Below are 17,730 nucleotides of genomic sequence, written 5' to 3' on the forward strand. Positions count from 1 at the left end.
ACACTTGCAAGGCGGCAGTTTTGCTTCCGAAGTCACGGCTAATGGCTCGCGTGTGACCCATGTTGCAGGCGACAGGGGTTAGACGAGAGTGGTGACCCGAGGGCTGGGGTCAGGAGCGGCGGAGCTCCTAGCCGTGGAGCCGAGGAAGCCACCCGGCGGAGGCACGACGGGCGCTCCTCGGCGGGAGCGGCGGAGCGACACTGTAGTCGCCTGGAGTCCCCTTGAGAGGAGCGGTGGAGCGGTCCTTTAGGAGGGGGCCCAGAGGCGAGGGACCACGGAAGGGACACAGACAGCTGCAGAGATGAGGACGACGAAGAGGGGCAGTGGAGGGGCGGTAGCGGCGAGGAGATGATCGAGAGACACCGCGTCAGGAAGGGGCAGCGCGGAAGGTGGCAAAGGTGAGGTAGCTGTGGAGGGACCGGCCAGAGGAACGCGGACGTGAAAACGTCCTCTGGCGTGGATGTGAGGTAGCAATGTAGAGGGGCTGAAGAGGATTCAGAGGGAGAAGAGAGCTGCGTGCAGGGTCCCTAAGGTATGACCTAGTAGTGAAGGCACCTGAACCAGGCTAAGGCATTTCAAGCAGTAACTTCCTCCGTTTGAGTAGGAATGTGGGTCCTCCTCCGAAGCGGGTACCCCCTCCGCATCCTGCTGCCCCTGCGTGGGGCGTGGATGGGACGGAGAGGCCTGCCCCGAAGCTTGGCCCCCGGCCCTCCTCGCAGACGGTACAGGAAGGAGGCTCTTCCCGCCTTGGAGGCACCAGTGCTGCCTGTAACCACAACTGAAATCCGCCAGTATTTGCGGGCCCGTGGGATCCCCTTCCAGGATGGACACAGCTGCCTGCGGGCACCGAGTCCCTTTGTGGGGGCCTCAAAGCTCAAGCACCAGACTGGTGCAGCTTCCTTCAGCCTCTTCATTGACAAGACCACTGGCCGCTTTCTCTGCATGACCACCCTAGCAGAGGGGAGCTGGGAAGACTTTCAGGCCAGCGTGGAGGGGCAAGGGGGTGGGGCCAGAGAAGGGGTCCTACTCAGTGAGGCCCCAGAAGCTGAGGACAGTGAGGAGGTCCGGAGGATCTGGGACCGAGCCATACCTCTCTGGGAGCTGCCTGAGTCGGAGGAAGCCCAGCTAGCTCGCATGATGTTTGGCCTCACCAAAGTGACAGATGACACACTTAAGCGTTTCAGCGTGCGCTATCTGCGGCCTGCTCGCAGGCTTGTCTTCCCTTGGTTCTCCCCTGGAGGTTTGGGATTGCGAGGCCTGAAGCTACTAGGGGCCGAAACCCAGGGCGATGGGGTGCAGTATATGGAGACCACCATTCCCCGGCCTGGTGCCTACCACAATCTGTTTGGGTTACCACTGATCAGTCGACGAGATGTTGAAGTGGTATTGACAAGTCGTGAGCTGGACAGTCTGGCCTTGAACCAGTCCACAGGGCTGCCCACTCTAGCCCTACCCCGAGGAACAGCCTGCTTACCCCCTGCCCTGCTTCCTTACCTCGAACAGTTCCGACGGGTTGTGCTCTGGCTGGGGAATGACCTTCGGTCCTGGGAAGCTGCCAAGTTGTTTGCCCGAAAACTGAACCCCAAACGATGCTCCTTGGTGCGGCCTGGGGACAAGCAGCCCTCTCCCCTGGAGGCTCTGAACCAAGGCTTAAATCTTTCTCGTATTCTGCGTACTGCCCTGCCCGCCTGGCACAAGTCTATCGTGTCTTTCCGGCAGCTTCGGGAGGAGGTGCTAGGAGAACTGTCAAACGTGGAGCAGGCAGCTGGTGTTCGCTGGAGCCGCTTCCCAGACCTCAATCGTCTTTTGAAGGGACATCGGAAGGGCGAGCTGACAGTGTTCACAGGTAACCCTTTGGAAACTTACTGCTTGGGTGGGTTTGGGGGCAGAGGATTAGATGACTAAAGCATGTGGGTTTGGGCCATAGTAAATGTTTAAGAGGAGCCTTCCCCTCCCAACTTTGAAGCTTCTTGTGGATCTTGGTTTCAAGGTTAGGGCTTTACTTCCTCACCCAGGTCTGTGTTCAACCCCTGTGCAGGGCCAACAGGCAGTGGAAAGACAACATTCATCAGTGAGTATGCCCTGGATTTGTGTACCCAAGGAGTGAACACACTGTGGGGTAGCTTTGAGATCAGCAACGTGAGACTAGCCCGTGTCATGCTGACACAGTTCGCTGTGGGACGACTGGAAGAGCAACTGGACAAATACGATGAGTGGGCTGACCGCTTTGAGGACTTGCCCCTCTATTTCATGACTTTTCATGGGCAACAGAGCATCAGGTGAGGTTTCCAGGCCTGGGGCTTTCAAAGAACAGGAGGGCAGGAGAACAGACTCCCAACAGAGTCTTCAGACTGCCGTGGTCTAGAGATTACTTGTAACTGACTCTTGAATTCATTGTCTCTTCCTCTTCCCAGGACTGTAATAGACACAATGCAACATGCAGTCTATGTTTACGACATTTGTCATGTGGTCATCGACAATCTGCAGTTCATGATGGGTCATGAGCAGCTGTCCACAGACAGGTGACATCCTCCTCTTGTCTAGCTGTAACCCGCTTAAACACACATCTTCTCAGGCAGCTGGCCTCTGGGTAAACACTGTACGCTTGTTTTCTGACATATGTGCAGGCACATACCTCTCTATATGTATTTCTGTCTTTATAGAGGTGTGCGGTATGACAGTGGTAAGTGTGGACAGGGATTTAAGTGTGAGTCCTTGGGTAAAGGGAAGTAGAGTGATGTTGTGGTAAGATGTGAACGTATCAGGAGTATGTGTTCATTCTTGTCCTTGTGTGTCTGATAACCTCTTTGCTCTGTTGGGCAGGATTGCAGCTCAAGACTACATTGTCGGGGCCTTTCGGAAGTTTGCAACAGACAGTAGCTGCCATGTAACACTGGTCATTCACCCCCGAAAAGAGGATGATGATAAAGAACTACAGACAGCATCCATTTTTGGCTCAGCCAAAGTAAGTGGACTTTAGAGGATCTCAAGCCATGGAGAGTAGAGGGGGCAGGTATGACCAGGGACAGCCCTCATTCAGCCTTAAATCATTTTGACTACCCATCTGGAACAGGCAGGAGGCAGCTGCCTCTGGAGTCATGACATGAAGAATATATGTGCTATGTATTCTGACAGTGCAGTGGTGAAGACTGTGCTTCCAATGCAAGGAGCGAGGGTTGGAGACCTGGTCAGGGAACTAAGATCCCACATGCCATGTAGCACAGCACAAAAAAAAGGAGACAGTGATTACAACTCAATATGATAATACTTGGGGCTTCCCTTGTGGCTCTGCTGGTAAAGAATCCGCCTGCAACGTGGGAGACCTGGGCTCAATCCCTAGGTTGGGCAGATGCCCTAGAGAAGGGAAAGGCTACCTACTCCAGTATTCTGGCCTGGAGAATTCCATGGACTGTATAGTCCATGGGGTGGCAAAGAGTCGGACATGACTGAGTGAGTTGCACTTTCATGATAATACTAAGAACTATGATAGGCAGCACACGTATTTGGGGAGAAAAGCCATCTGAGTCAGCCTGGGACATCTGGGGAGACTTCTTAGAAGAGGTGTCAACAAAGGTTGGGTTGGGTTTTGGCTAATAATAGGTATGAAATAAGCAAGTAAGTGGGAGGGCCCTCTGGGCAGCAGGATCAGCCTAGCATCCTGGAGCTTCCATGGCACACTGAGTGAATGCCTACTACGTGCCAGGCCTGGGCTGGGCACAAGGAAGGCAGGGCAAGGAACGTAAACTATGTGCCATGATGAAACGGACATGGAACTGGGGGAAAGAATGACAGAAGTAGAAAGATGCTGGTGCCTTTCTTATTTATGGGGATCAAGAATGTTCTCTCCAGGGAAGTGAGACATTTAGACTGGGACCTAAATGTAAGGAGCTCAGGTTGAGTGAGGTGGCGATCCAAGGAGCCAGATGTGTTAGCAGCAGAGGGAATAGCATGTACACAATCTGGGACAGCAACAGGATTGTCAGGGAACTAAAATACTCAAGTGACCCCAGCATTTTGGTCAATAGTTCGGAGAGCTTTGGTGACAGGGGAAGTACTTTTCCTTTCCACATTCTTGCTATTCCTGCACGCTCAGCCTTCCTTTACGCTCCTCTGATATATCTTCTTGCTCCTTCTTCCTTCTGCCCCTTATCTCCCAGGCAAGCCAGGAAGCAGACAACGTTCTGATCCTGCAGGACAGGAAACTGGTAACTGGGCCAGGGAAACGGTATCTGCAGGTGTCCAAGAACCGCTTTGATGGAGATGTAGGTGTCTTCCCACTTGAATTCAACAAGAGTTCTCTCACCTTCTCCATACCACCAAAGAGCAAGGCCCGGCTCAAGAAGATCAAGGATGACAATGGACTAGTGGCCAAAAAGCCCTCTTCTGGCAAAAAGGGGGCTATGCCCCAGATCTCTGAGACTTGTTCCAACCAGGCCCGCAACCCCAACCAGCCAGACCTCTCCAAGCCTTCAAGGTGAAGACACTGCAGAGCTGGACACTGAAACAAGCCTAGCAGGACAGTCTGGGGTAGAGGCTGTCAGTCCTCTGCTAGGGCTGCCTCTGTCCTGTAGTTGGGAGCTATGGGCCCCTGTCTCAGTCTGAGGGGCCTAGCATAGGGAATGGTTTCATTGCGAGAGAATTCAATTTAGCAAATATTTGAGAACCTACTATGTGCTGGGCTTGGTTCTAGATTCTGGGAATACAGCACTGACAAGACAGATGAGGTCCCTGCTTCCATGGAACCTGTAACCTGGTAGAAGAGACAAGCAGTGTGCAAACACACAAAAAACATAGTTCTCAATAGTGAATATATGCTCTAAAGGAGAAAAATACAGTAATGTGATAGTGCTTACAGGCTAGTTTAGAGTAAGATTTGAAAAGGTATCTCTGAGCAGAGGACATTTGAGCTGGGACCTTTAAAGAACTAGGATTGAGCCATGTGAACATGTGGAGAAAGAGGAATCCAGGCAGAGGGAAAAGTAAATACAGAGGCCCTGAGGTGAGAACGAGCAAGGTGAGGTCAAAGCAGGGGGGTCAGGCTCCCTGAACCTGTAGGGGAATAGGGGAACTTCTTGCCAAAACTCCAGCCCAGGCTTTCAGAGCCAAGGGGTGACATGGTGGACACCAAACTCCTCTACCCGCCACTCTGAAGCCTCCCCTGAAGTGGTGCTTACTACCATCTGATCTAGGTGCTTCACCCTTGTATATAACACCAGGGCTAGCTACAAAGGTGGAAGCCTGGAAGAGAGCCATGGAAGGGCACTGTGAGCCCAGAGTGCCTGCCACCTAGACACTCATTCCATGGTATGCTTCGGACTGCTGGAGTGGATGCAATCATGACTTTTTGTAGAGGCTTTTCCAGTTTTACTGAAAAAAAGAAAAAAAAATATATATTTTTTTCCATTGCCTTTGTTACTCTTTTTCTTATTTGACCACCAGGTGTCTCCCTAGTCTTTAACTGGATTTTCCTTGAACTGAATTTACCTCTCACTTTTTGAATTGGGAGTGGATAAGCCCCCTCCCCAACTCCATCTGAGCTGTGTGCTCCCAAGAAAGCAGGATTTGCGTGCATGCACACCCTTATACCTCTTCATGTCCTAGGGAAGATAGGATGGTGCTTCTTTATCCCTGTCTTCCCTGAGGATCTCCATGTGATCCCTGGCAGAGGTGTGGGTCACTGGGCCCCATGCCTAAGACCTTTCCTGACCAGCTGTCCCTCTGTGACATGAGTCACTCAGGGCCTCGCTCATTGTGGATTCAGGCTCAGCATATTCTTATCTGCTCCCCACCCACTTCCATTTCCCTCTCCTTGTACCCTCTCCGGGTTTCTCTTATGTTAGTGTGTGTTAGAACTCGGTCTCTTGTTTAAAAATGCAGAACCTAGGCCCTACTCTTCCCCCATTCCTGACACACAGGCATTTCTGATTCTGGAGGTTGCAGGACTCCTTGTTTTTAAGAAACTCTGAAGGAGATCATAAAATAAAAATAACTTATGCAGAAAGAGACCATGTCAGAAATATTGGTAAATGATAACACTTTCCCATGTCACTTCCTCTGATATTCTAAAGTCTGTTTCCCTTTAGATTTGCCTGCAAGAGTAGTGAGAATGAAAGATGTTCTAAGGGGGCTGGGGAGAAGCCTTTTGTTAAGGAGAGTATTTGAGGTGGGGCGGTGGGGGAGGGGGGTGTCCTGCTTCCTGGAAGCAAGGCTGCTTTATCAAGCATTCCCTGTCAACCTAAGAGGGAGGTCTGGAACCCTGCGGAATGGTTTGGGGTCTCTGGTCTGTTGTGTGTGAGAACTGTGACTACAATTGTTTCCTGAAACAGACCCTGGAACAAAGCTGTTCTCTGGGGGGAGGGAAGGGGGACCTCCTCCAGGGCCTCCCTTCTTGGGGGTCTCTCCCAGACTGGCTGGAGCCAGCCCTCCTAATCCTGCAGTAATCATTACCAGCCGCTGGCTGGTCTAGGCCTCATCCAGGGTCTATAACATTGAACGTCAGCCATGCCTTCCAGATGCACACTACCAGGTCAATCCTACCTATAAGGATGTGGGTTCCACATTCTGGTCTTCTGTGCTCAGGAAATCTTTCAGGGATTTCCAATAGGAGACTTTTCTGAGGTCTATGAATTGGGGATAGGGGGATAGATACACACTTGCCTGTCTTGCCCCACCCTCCTAGCAGACAGCCCACAGAGCAAACCAGAATGGTAGGGGGGAGGGGAAGCTAATGATCCCCCAGCCCCACCCCTACACACACACACATTCCATTACACACCTGTCTTAAACCCCTCACGTGAAAATTAGCCCAAAGTATTTCAGGAGCCCCTGGAGCCCAAGAAGTAGCAGTTAATCCCTGGGTCCTATGTATGGTCCCTAGGAGTCAGTTTCTGTACCCCGCCAAAGTGGATTGAGGCGAATTGCCTGGGCTAGAACCAGTACTCAGCCTGTGCCCAACTGGAATCTTCCTGAGAGCTGAGGCACAGCCTGGCCCAGTAGAGTCCAACTGGATCTGCAGCCTTGTCCTCAGATTCACTAACCCACTTGGCTGTAAGGGGGCAGCTTTGGTCCTCCATCCCTTCACTGGGGATGGGTCTCAGAAGAGACTCAACTCAAAGGGCTCCTGCTGCCCAAGTACTCAGGCTGCAGATATGACCCAGATACCTGTAGACATCACCGTCTGCCCTCCCACAGGCCGCCTTGGGTGCCATGGAGGGAGGGACCCTTTGGTGCAATACAGGTCAACTTCCTGTTTGTGCCTGTGGGTGGAACTTTATAAGTCTAAGAGAAGCCTGACCACACTCTGGGGGGGGCCAGAACTGACAAGCCTGCTCACCGGGCAGACACCTACTCCAGGGGAGGGGGAAGTGTTGGTTCTGCTTGAGCAGCCCCAACCTCAGAGGTGTGTGTGAGGAAGGGCTGGGTCTGTTTTGGTGAAATCCGAGCCTTCTTAGTCTGCTTCCCAGGGGTTTTCCCTGTGTCTGGGGAGTGGGCTGAGAGTGGACCAGGCTGGGCTCCCTACAGACCAGAGGATGGTGGCAGTAAAGCCCTATAGCCAACTTGGTTAGGGCAGCCAGGTAGCTTAGCTTAGCTGTGGCGCCACTGGCCCCTTCCTAGATCAAAAGCCGGTTCCAGAAGCTGCGAAGTCAGAAGTCCGAGGGGCAGTCTTGGGCCACCATCGCGACACTACTTGGCAGGGTACCAGATCTGCTGCTGAGGGGGTGCTGGGCAGACCACTCCCCTGCCTTGGTCGGGGGCGCGGCCTCAGCCGCCCCGCCCCCTCCACCAAGCCCGGGCGAGCGCGCTGGGGAGCCGGCGGATCTGCGGCCAGGACGTGCCGGCCCTGGGTCAGGAGCCCGGCGGGAGCTGGAACGGCGGTTCAGGTAGCGCTGGGTGAGTGAGTGGGGGCTTCGCGGCGGTGTAGGAAATCTCGCCTCCTGCACACCCCCGCCCCGGAGTGAACTTTCCCGATCCCGGGAAGCGGGGGATTGGGGTGAAGAGACAGGCCCCGCAGTCCAGGGGCCGCGGGCGAAGAGTCTGAACAGGGAACCTACACGAAAACTCACACCGACGGGCGCACACACGCGTGTACATAGATCCACGCGCGTGCTGGAGACAGCCGAAAACACGTGCACTGCGGGGCGGACGCGCCTAGTGAGTTTCGCTTGCTGTCGGCGGATGAGCCCGGCTGGCCCGCGCGGACCCCCAGCGGGCAGTGTGTGCTGCCGTCGCGTACTTGACGAGGGTGGGAGAAAAGGGCCTCCCAGTGACCGCGGACGGGGGCGGGCCAGATGGGACGCCTCCGGAGGTTCCGGCTTCCCTGCTGCCCGCAGGTGAAGACTAAGACGTAAACAGGCGTTGAGCACGTGATCGCTTCGCAGACCCGTGGGCTGTACGGGGGGAGCCTCGCGGCGGGAACCTCCGTCCCCAGTACTAAGCGAGTTTGAAAGATACCTTGCCGGGCTGTATTCCATTCTCCACCTGGAGGGGATAAGCCCTTCCCCAGGAATGGGAGCACAACGCCCCCTGGAGTTGGCGTAGCGCAGGAGGACAAGAGACTGTTGGGCTGGTTACCTGGGCTCCTCACCTTCCTTCCCCGGAACATGTTGCCCCCATTCCTGAAGATACCCGAGGGGAGCGCAATTCTGGCAGTGTACAGCAGCCTCCTCCGGGACCTCCAGCCCCGGGGAGCAGCTGCGCGAGCGCCTGTGGGTCCCCTTTCTTACTACACTCCTCCTTGCGGAACTGGGAGCTCCTCCCCTCAAAGTAGGAGCAGAAAGCCCACTCATGCAAGAGTAGGAGTCCCCCTTCCCCAGAGAATGCATGACCGTACACATCCTCTCTATACCAGAGTGGGCCTATCTCCCTCTGATAGAAGGGAGCACGGCCCCCTCCCCTCAGCAAATGAGAGTGGGCAGCGGCCCTCGGCCTCCTTCTCCCCCCCTACCCCTCACCCCGCCCCCCCTACACACACGCTGAGCCCAGCTGCTGCCTGAGCTTCTGGGCAGGCTGCCAGAAAGGGGAGGAGGCTCCTGGTGCCCCAGGAGGCTGGGATCAGGGCAAGGCCAGAAGAGGGGGTCTCTATGGGGGTGGGGCTCAGTGTGTATTTGTGAGGCAAGAGGGTCTAGGGTGAGCCTGAGGGTGGCTGGGCTATGTTTCCCTTTCCAGGGAAAAAGAAAGAAAACAACTCTTTCCATGGAGCTAAAAATAGAACTGAGAGCCGGCCAGGCTGTGGCCTGGAAGGGTGGGGGTGCGGGGGGAATGCTCCTTCCTGGGGCAGAGGAGCTCTGGCAGGCCTTAGTTCTGGGGGGCGGGGTTAGGGGGCAGGAGGCTGTGCTTGCCCAGGGATGCGGGCGTCAGCTGACCTGGTTAGGTCACAGAGACCCCTATGGGAAAGTCTGTGTGATAAAATGTTTGTGAAATACGACGTGTATGTTTAAGAAGTTGTCTTTGTGACTGTGAAAAAGACTGTCATAGTGTGAAAAATGCTTGGGAGACAAGTATAGTCAAGATTGTGACTGGGTACAAAGGAACTTAAGCTGTGAAAGCTTGTGCACAACTAGCCGTGATACCGAGTGTATCTCTGTGAGTTGGCCTGATTATGGCAAGAATGGACATGGAACCTTCTGATGGACCAGACAGACTGAGTGATTGTGTCTGAGACTGAGTGTGGGAAAGGTCGTGTGGGTGTTTAGATTGTGTTGTTTGCCAGAGGGTGAGAGTATCCCTGACCCTGAGAAGACTGGAACGTTGTCTGCTGTGAGGCTGGCGTAAGCTTGGCCTGTGGGTTTGGACCAGCTCACCCACTGGGGTGACTTTTGGGGGCCAGCGGACGTCTCTCTCTGACCATTGACCTCTTAGCAAAGGAAGGTTTGGCGCAAAGGAGCCTGAAGGAAGGTTGGGGAGAAAAAAACCGTGCTCGAGGAAGGCCTGGGCTCTCCGGAGAGGGAGTACCGCACTGGGGAGACAAGGTTGGGGGTAGCTGGGTGTGTTCTCCGAACGGGCCGCCAGGTGGCGCCGCCTCCACAAATCCTAGTGTGCCTTCTGCAAGCCGCTGGGGGTGGGGCAAGCACCCACCAAGCGTCGGCCCCTGACTTGTTCCGGGACGCAGGGCCCAGAGTTGGGGGTTAGGTTACCCCCAACCTCCCTCTCTGTACTCTGAAGCCGGAGAGTGTGCCTGGGGGTGAGGCATCGACTAGAGGAGCGGAGGGGGAAGGGCGGCTGCCGCGGCGCCTGTCCCTTTGTGCTCGAACAATGACCAGCTGCTGCTGGCCCCGGGGCCCAAGTAAGGGTAGAGGGTGACCCGCCGCCGCCTAGTCTTGAGCCGGCCGAGCCCCAGACACACAGCCATCGCGCCTCGGAGGGAGGGAATCTGAGCCCCGCTGCGTCGCTCCAGCGTGCGCCCCGCCGGACACGCGTGACGCCGGGTGCCTGCGCGTGTCCGCGCCCCGGGGGCGGGGTCACCCCTCGGACCCTCCCCCGCGCTGCACCGCCCACTTGGGCCGGGCGGGGGCCAGGCCGGGCCGGGGGCGCCGCGGAGGCGGGGCCGGGTCGTACCGGGCCGCTCCGAGTGGCCGCGCGCGGCAGGCTGGAGCCGGGCGGCGCGCCTGTGGAGCGCTGGGGGCGGCCCGGGGCTGAGCATGGAGCGGCGCGGTGGAGGTGAGGGGGGGTCGGGGCTGGGAGGCGACCTGGGGGCGCCCCCAACTTCTGCGCGGCGGAGGTCCCGTGGCGAGGCGGCATTCCACAGCTGCCCCCACTTTCTGGAAGAGGCGGAAGGAGGGGGGTGAACTCCGGAGGGCGGATTGGGGGCTCCGGCTTCCTGTCTCGTAATGGAAACTCGTGATCTCAGACTTGATCCCGCTGGATGGTCCTGGAGTTTGGTGAGGGGGAGACTTTCCCGAACTCTTCTGCCCCCAAAACAGGTCTGTGGGAAACTCGGACCTCGGCCAGACCTCCCTCGGGCCCCGGCTGCATCCAGCCCTCAACCGCCCCCGGCCCACCGAGCAGGGCAGTGTGTGCTGTACCGGAGCGGTTTCTCAAGGATGTTGGGGAGTGCGAGGGGTTCCCTTCCCACAGCCACAAACGCATTTCTCAAAATGGAGCCTCCACTTGCCCCTCCTTTTCTCTCGGGCTCCAAGAGCGGGAGCCAGGCTGGCTGGGCCTGGCTTTCCAGGCGCCTGGCTTTGGCTCCGTGGGTGTCTGGCGCTCAGGGCCCAGCTCAGCGTCTCTTGGTTTAGCGGCCCCTGGCTTCGCAGGGACCCCGGCTCACTGGGTCCGCCTGGCCCTGGAGCCGCTCTTCGTCTTTGTCTCCCGTCCTTTGGGCCCCTGTCTGAATCTCTCTGTCTCCTCCCCTCAGTTTCCACTTTCTCTGTGCTCACTGAAGTGGGGAAACACACCGAGATGCCAGCCTTCTTGGCGCCTTAGGGGAAGCCCCTTCCCGGCGGTTTCCTGCATGCCCTGGATGGTCTGGGAGAGGGCAGAGGAGGGGGTGTTCTATCGGCTTTGCTCAGGACTGGCACTTGTGGGGTGGACTCAATCCCCACCCCTGCTCCGAGGGCACCAGTCACCCCCACCCCTGGCTCCCAGCTCCTCCTCCCTCAGTCTGGACACCTCCAGATCTTTTGACTTGAGCGGGGAAGTGGGGGAGGGTGGACTTAATGGAACACAAGCAAGAATGAAGGAGAGCAGATCAAGCAAAGATAATGTGTCTCTCCTCTCCACACACTCCAGTGAGTGACAAAAACCGGGCTCCCACTCACCCATTTGGCCCTGCGTGCCACCCAGACTCTCACCCTCTCACATACACACACAACACTCTTAACACACTTGTGCACTATTTCCCATTCACACACTTGTGTCGGATACAGAAACTCATGTATATATGAATGGACATCAAACCATTCTCTGACATAGTCACACTCATACATCAAAGATTCACTGATGTATGCATTTATAATTTTCACATAGTTTCTGAGAGCTGCACAGATTTTTGTAAGGTATGCCCATATGATTTCATGTATACATGCATGTATATATCTGAATGTATTGATATATCTATCCAAGCATACGTGTACTCACATACACTCATGTTTTCACACACAGTGTTCATGTTCTTGTGCACAGTTTCACACGCACAAATAAGTAAAATGCATACACTCCTACTCCTACGCAGTTCTCTGTCCACTTCTTGGCCCCCGCTCTGCATGATGACTTCAGCAGATGCCTGAGCCCTGGTCTTCATCCTCAGGACTAGGGAGGGAGTTCCGGGTGGAGGCTTGCTATCCCCTTCCAGGAAGGAGCAGGGCCTGGGGAGGTGGAGCCCTCTTCCCTGGAGCAGCTGCCAGAGGTGATGGTAGAGCCTCTATTCTCATCCCTTTGGAGTTACTCTGGGGAATGTCAAAAGCTAAAAGGTTTCATAGAGGTTGGCAGTGGGCCTGTAGAGGCTTCTTTAGGCCTGACTGATTGGGTGCTGTGAGGCTAGGAATTGTCATGGAAATAGGCATGAGCCTGCATCCACCTCTGGGAGGCAGGAGACCCCAGAGGGCACCTGTGGGCTTCCTAAGAGCTCTGGTTCTTGTTTGACCAGCTCCACCCTTGCCGCCTCTCTGTCTGGGAGAAACTGAGGCCCAGCTGGGTGAGGCTGGGCACTGCCTGGCCTTAGCTCTTTGTTCCCTAATTACCATTTGAGTTGCTGCTGCACCCCTGAGTTTGCCCAGACTGCATCTAATGAGTCCACCTGTCCCAGGGAAACAGGGACCAGTGCCAGGAGCTGGTACAGAGGGCTCCCTCCCTGATTCCTGGCCTCTGTGGGACCCCCATCCCCTCATCATCCCTACTTGATAGATTCTGTCCTCAGCCCTATTCAGACCAGAATTGGGCAGTGGTCTGGGGCCCAGGGAGGATGGAAGTTCTTGCCAAGATGCAAGAGAGGGTGTGTTAGGGGGAGGATATCAGTGTTTTTCACTGATGTTGGGTGGACTGTTTGACCTGAGACTAAGGACCAGGAGGGACTCAGGACTTCATACAGGGAGGGAGCTCAAGATGGAGAGACTCTGATGCCACTTCCCTGCTCACAGGTTTCCCTGGAGGCCCTTGGCCAGGCCTGAGCCTCTGCTGCCATGGCCATTGTGCAGACACTGCCAGTGCCCCTGGAACCCGCTCCTGAGGCCGCTACTGCCCAACAAGCTCCAGCCATGGGCAGCGTGAGCAGCCTCATCTCAGGCCGGCCCTGCCCTGGGGGGCCGGCTCCTCCTCGCCACCATGGTCCCCCTGGACCCACCTTCTTCCGCCAGCAGGATGGGCTGCTGCGGGGTGGCTACGAGGCACAGGAGCCACTGTGCCCAGCTGTGCCCCCCAGGAAGGCTGTCCCTGGTACCAACTTTACCTACATCAACGAGGACTTCCGGACAGAGTCACCCCCCAGCCCAAGCAGTGACCTTGAAGATGCCCGAGAGCAGCGGGCACGCAATGCCCACCTCCGTGGTCCCCCACCAAAGCTCATCCCTGTCTCTGGAAAGCTAGAGAAGGTGAGGACCAGCCCTTCCTTTGAGGGTCTGGGTGGAACTAGAGGTCCCCTGGAGAAGCTGAAATTTGGAGATCTATTTATAGGAAGGAGTATGGGCTCCAGATTCACCAGACTTGGGTTCTCACCCCAGCTCTACCTCACTCAGGGAAGTCATTTAACCTTTCTGAGCCTCAGCTTCTGTGTTTGTAAAATGGAGGTAACAGGTCAACTCTCATAGGATTGTTGTGAGAATTAAATCTAATAATATGTGTAAAGTGTTTAGCCTAGTACCTGGCACATAATAGGTACTCAATAAATGTTAGCTTCTTAGAAATACTGTTTTATATAGCTGCTATGTGTTTGCATTGGAGCAAGGCCTGTAACTCCCTCAGCCTCCATTTCCTCATCTCTGTATGCAATACTGATAATATTTTGCTTGCATGGATTTTGTAATGACCTGAGAAGTACAATTTAAGTTGCCTGACGTAAGTAAAGCTGACACAGGAGGCCCTCAGCCAGTGGTAGCAATTGTTATTACTATATGGGGATTGGGGGCCCCAGATGGGAGGGCAGGGAGTGTGATAAGGGCTTTGAGAGATTGGGCGGCTCATCCCTATTGTCAAATGGCACCTCATTTCAGAACATGGAGAAAATTGTGATCCGCCCAACAGCCTTCAAGCCAGTGCTGCCCAAACCTCGAGGGGTACCATCCCTACCTAGCTTCCTGGGTCCTCGGGCCACCGGACCGTCGGGGAGCCAAGGCAGCCTAACGCAGCTGTTTGGGGGCCCGGCCTCCTCCTCCTCTTCCTCCTCCTCCTCGGCTGCTGACAAACCCCTGATACTGAGTGGCTGGGCCAGCGGCTGCCCGTCAGGGACTCTGTCTGACTCCGGCCGAAATTCATTGTCCAGCTTGCCCACTTACAGCACCGGGGGTGCCGAGCCGGCTACCAACTCCCCAGGCGGGCACCTGCCCTCCCACGGCCCTGGGCGGGGCGCCCTGCCGGGGCCAGCCCGAGGAGCTCCCACCGGGCCCTCCCACTCAGACAGCGGCCGATCTTCTTCCAGCAAGAGCACAGGCTCCCTGGGTGGTCGCTTGGCTGGGGGGCTCTTGGGCAGCGGTCCCCGGGCCTCCCCTGACAGCAGCTCTTGTGGGGAACGCTCCCCACCACCGCCCCCACCCCCTCCACCCCCTTCGGACGAGGCCCTGCTGCACTGTGTCCTGGAAGGAAAGCTCCGAGACCGGGAGGCAGAGCTGCAGCAGCTGCGGGACAGTCTGGACGAGAGTGAGGTGACCATGTGCCAGGTGTGGTCAGTGGCAGTGATGGGGGTGGCATGGCAGGACATCCACAGGTGCTGGGCATACAAGATGCATTTCTGTCTGCTAAGAGGCAGGTGTTGGGCTGGTGACCCCCATCCCCACCCAGCTGTCTGGCTTAAACTGTAGAGTGGTTGACACGGCACCACCATATACTGTCTTTCAGCCTTGACTGAGCACGTTACTCAGTTGTACTGAGCCTCAGTTTACTCACCATAAATGGGGATATTCCTGGCCTGAGGGTTATCATTGAGGATTAAGCAGGGTGAAGGGTGTAAAGTGCTTAGATCAATGCCTGGCACCTGGGAAGTGCCACACACATGCTTGCTATTGTTGTTGTCTTTTCATAAAAGTAGTTGTTGGTATCCTAATTATTGTCACTGTTGAATCCATCTTCCCTGAGCCCAGGACAGTGGGCCACCAGGGCAGTTGGTGACTGGGGCGCTGGGGGTGGCCAGGGTTCGAGGTGTGGGGAAGCCTCCAGGACCCAGGCCTGCCCTCTCGCCCACAGGTGTACGAGGAGCGGCAGCGGCACTGGCCCCGTGAGCGAGAGGCTCTGCGAGAGGATGGCGTGGCCCGGGCCCAGCGGGCCCAACAGCTGCTGCAGCTTCAGGTGTTCCAGCTGCAGCAGGAGAAGCGGCAGCTACAGGACGACTTTGCGCAGCTGCTGCAGGAACGTGAGCAGCTGGAGCGGCGCTGCGCGGCCTTCGAGCGGGAACAACGGGAGCTCGGGCCACGGCTAGAGGAGACCAAGTGGGAGGTGAGCTGTACCAGGAGGGGCAGGGAGCAGGGCCTTCAGTGAAGGGTAAGCCTTGAAAGGAGGGGCCCAGCCACATCCCCTCACCTGCCATCCCCAGAGGGCCTCTCCTTCCTCACCTTTGTGAGATGAGGCTCCCCCCTCTGACCTCCCTTTCTGGGTATGGGTCTCCTTGGGGGCCTTCACATTTGGTCTCCTCATGGCTCTGCTCTAAGTGCTCAGGTAGCTAGTGACATTCCCATCCACTGCCTTCCCACCAATAGTAAGAATGAGAATGTAGTGCTTACTCCTTGACAGGTACTGCTACTCAAGCAAGTAACATAGAGTATCATCTAATCCTTGTAATAACCCTGTGAGTTGGGTGCTGTTCACACCCTCATTTCATCGGTGAGGAAAATGAGACCCAGAAGGGATGGAGCCTGAGATCACACTCCACACACAGTGGCGGAGCTGAGATCTGAACCCAGGCAGTCTGGCTCCAGTGTCTATGCTTTTCATCAAGATACTGTAGTGCCTCCCAACTGGAAATGCAGGCACTGCCCTTTGCTGCTTCCACTCCTGCCAAACCTGCATGAAGCTGCTGCTTCATGATGGTTTAAAGACCCCAGCTTTGAAACCAGAAGATCTGGGTCTATATTCCACCTTAGCCAATGAATAGCTGCCTCAGTGTCTTCATCTGTAAAATAGGTACAGTGATCATACTGCCTCTCCCCAAATGCCCAGCTTGATGTCAGGGCCTGGCCACCTGGGAGAACCTTCTCACCGTCTTTTCCAACTGTCTCCTACCCCTAGGTGTGCCAGAAGTCAGGTGAGATCTCCCTGCTGAAGCAGCAACTGAAGGAATCTCAGTCAGAGCTGGTACAGAAGGGCAGCGAGCTGGTGGCCCTGCGCGTGGCACTGCGGGAGGCCCGGGCAGCGCTTCGGGTCAGTGAGGGCCGGGCACGGGGCCTCCAGGAGGCGGCCCGGACACGGGAGCTGGAGCTGGAGGCCTGTTCCCAGGAGCTGCAGCGGCACCGTCAAGAGGCTGAGCGGCTGCGGGAGAAAGCTGGGCAGTTGGACAGTGAGGCTGCCGGACTCCGGGAACCCCCTGTGCCACCTGCCACTGCTGACCCATTCCTCCTGGCAGAGAGTGATGAGGCCAAGGCACAGCGGGCCGCCGCCGGGGTCGGGGGCAGCCTGCGGGCCCAGGTGGAGCGGCTCCGGGCGGAGCTACAGCGGGAGCGGCGGCGAGGTGAGGAGCAGCGGGACAGCTTCGAGGGGGAGCGGCTGGCCTGGCAGGCAGAGAAGGAGCAGGTGATCCGCTACCAGAAGCAGCTGCAGCACAACTACATCCAGATGTACCGACGTAACCGGCAGCTGGAGCAGGAGCTGCAGCAGCTCAGTCTGGAGCTGGAGGCCCGGGAACTCGCGGACCTGGGCCTGGCGGAGCCAGCACCCTGCATCTGCCTGGAGGAGATCACTGCCACCGAAATCTAGGGCCTTAGCACCCCCTTCTGCACGGAGGTCTCCTGAAAGCAGGCAGTAGCCTCAGATCCACTGAGGGCCTCAAAGTCTGAGGGCCCAAGGGCCTTAGTCCCTGGGATACAGGTCTCTGGGCCTCTGCCAAGGACTCAAGGCTGCCCGATGACTTGGATCAGATTCCCTGAAGGTTCCTGTGTTCACTGTCACCCAAAGGCTCCTACTCACTTGACCTATTTCATTCACTCCCCAAATACTGCCATTGCTACTTTGCCAACCCCACACACCCCCAGCGCTCCCAGCCCACTCAGCCAGGGGTCTCGGAAAAGGAAGGGGCTCCCTCATCTCCACGTTCTCCCCACCATCCCAAAGCCAGAGCGAGCCAGATAGCGCCAGCTGCTCCAGATGTGCCTGCCCCCCAACCCTGCCTATTTTGGGGGACAGGGCTGGGACTGGGGTCTGATCTCCAGGTCCCAGCTCTGCACCCCCTCTCCTGGGGAGAGGGGGCTGTAGTCAGACCAAAGGAAGAACTCAGAAATGTTTATTTGTGTTTGTGACCAAGTGGCCCCTCCCCACACCCAGGTTTTTGGCCTCGTTTTTCACTTGTATATTTTTCACATTGTAAATTTCTTGTACAAACCCAAAGAAAAAAATTAAAAATTTTTTGTTTTTAAAAAAAGATGAGTGTGGTGGATAAAG

The 17,730-nt window shown here is 56.3% G+C and overlaps 3 protein-coding genes across 9 annotated transcripts; 2 read left to right on the top strand and 1 right to left on the bottom strand.

Moving 5' to 3' along the window:
* Positions 1-33: 33 nt before the first annotated feature.
* On the top strand, positions 34-5,405 carry TWNK (twinkle mtDNA helicase). The gene is made up of 5 exons (NM_001098463.1): positions 34-1,846; positions 2,039-2,279; positions 2,415-2,522; positions 2,824-2,965; positions 4,158-5,405. Exons 1-5 carry the CDS (start codon positions 607-609, stop codon positions 4,476-4,478), a joined length of 2,052 nt encoding a protein of 683 aa, NP_001091933.1. The 5' UTR covers positions 34-606; the 3' UTR covers positions 4,479-5,405.
* LOC132343948 (myosin IC heavy chain) lies at positions 5,282-10,737 on the bottom strand. The gene is made up of 2 exons (XM_059882027.1): positions 8,585-10,737; positions 5,282-5,367 (listed from the first exon to the last, which is right to left on the bottom strand). Exon 1 carries the CDS (start codon positions 10,735-10,737, stop codon positions 10,030-10,032), a length of 708 nt encoding a protein of 235 aa, XP_059738010.1. The 3' UTR covers positions 5,282-5,367; positions 8,585-10,029.
* On the top strand, positions 7,782-17,710 carry LZTS2 (leucine zipper tumor suppressor 2). Of its 7 annotated transcripts, none has more exons than XM_005225458.5 (5): positions 7,782-7,890; positions 13,074-13,523; positions 14,142-14,804; positions 15,328-15,576; positions 16,366-17,710. In XM_005225458.5, the coding sequence occupies exons 2-5, from the start codon at positions 13,116-13,118 to the stop codon at positions 17,047-17,049; spliced, it is 2,004 nt and encodes a 667-aa protein (XP_005225515.1). In that variant the 5' UTR covers positions 7,782-7,890; positions 13,074-13,115; the 3' UTR covers positions 17,050-17,710.
* Positions 17,711-17,730: the final 20 nt, after the last annotated feature.

Source organism: Bos taurus, chromosome 26 (genome assembly GCF_002263795.3).
Source record: "Bos taurus isolate L1 Dominette 01449 registration number 42190680 breed Hereford chromosome 26, ARS-UCD2.0, whole genome shotgun sequence".
Classification (NCBI taxonomy): Eukaryota; Metazoa; Chordata; class Mammalia; order Artiodactyla; family Bovidae; genus Bos; species Bos taurus.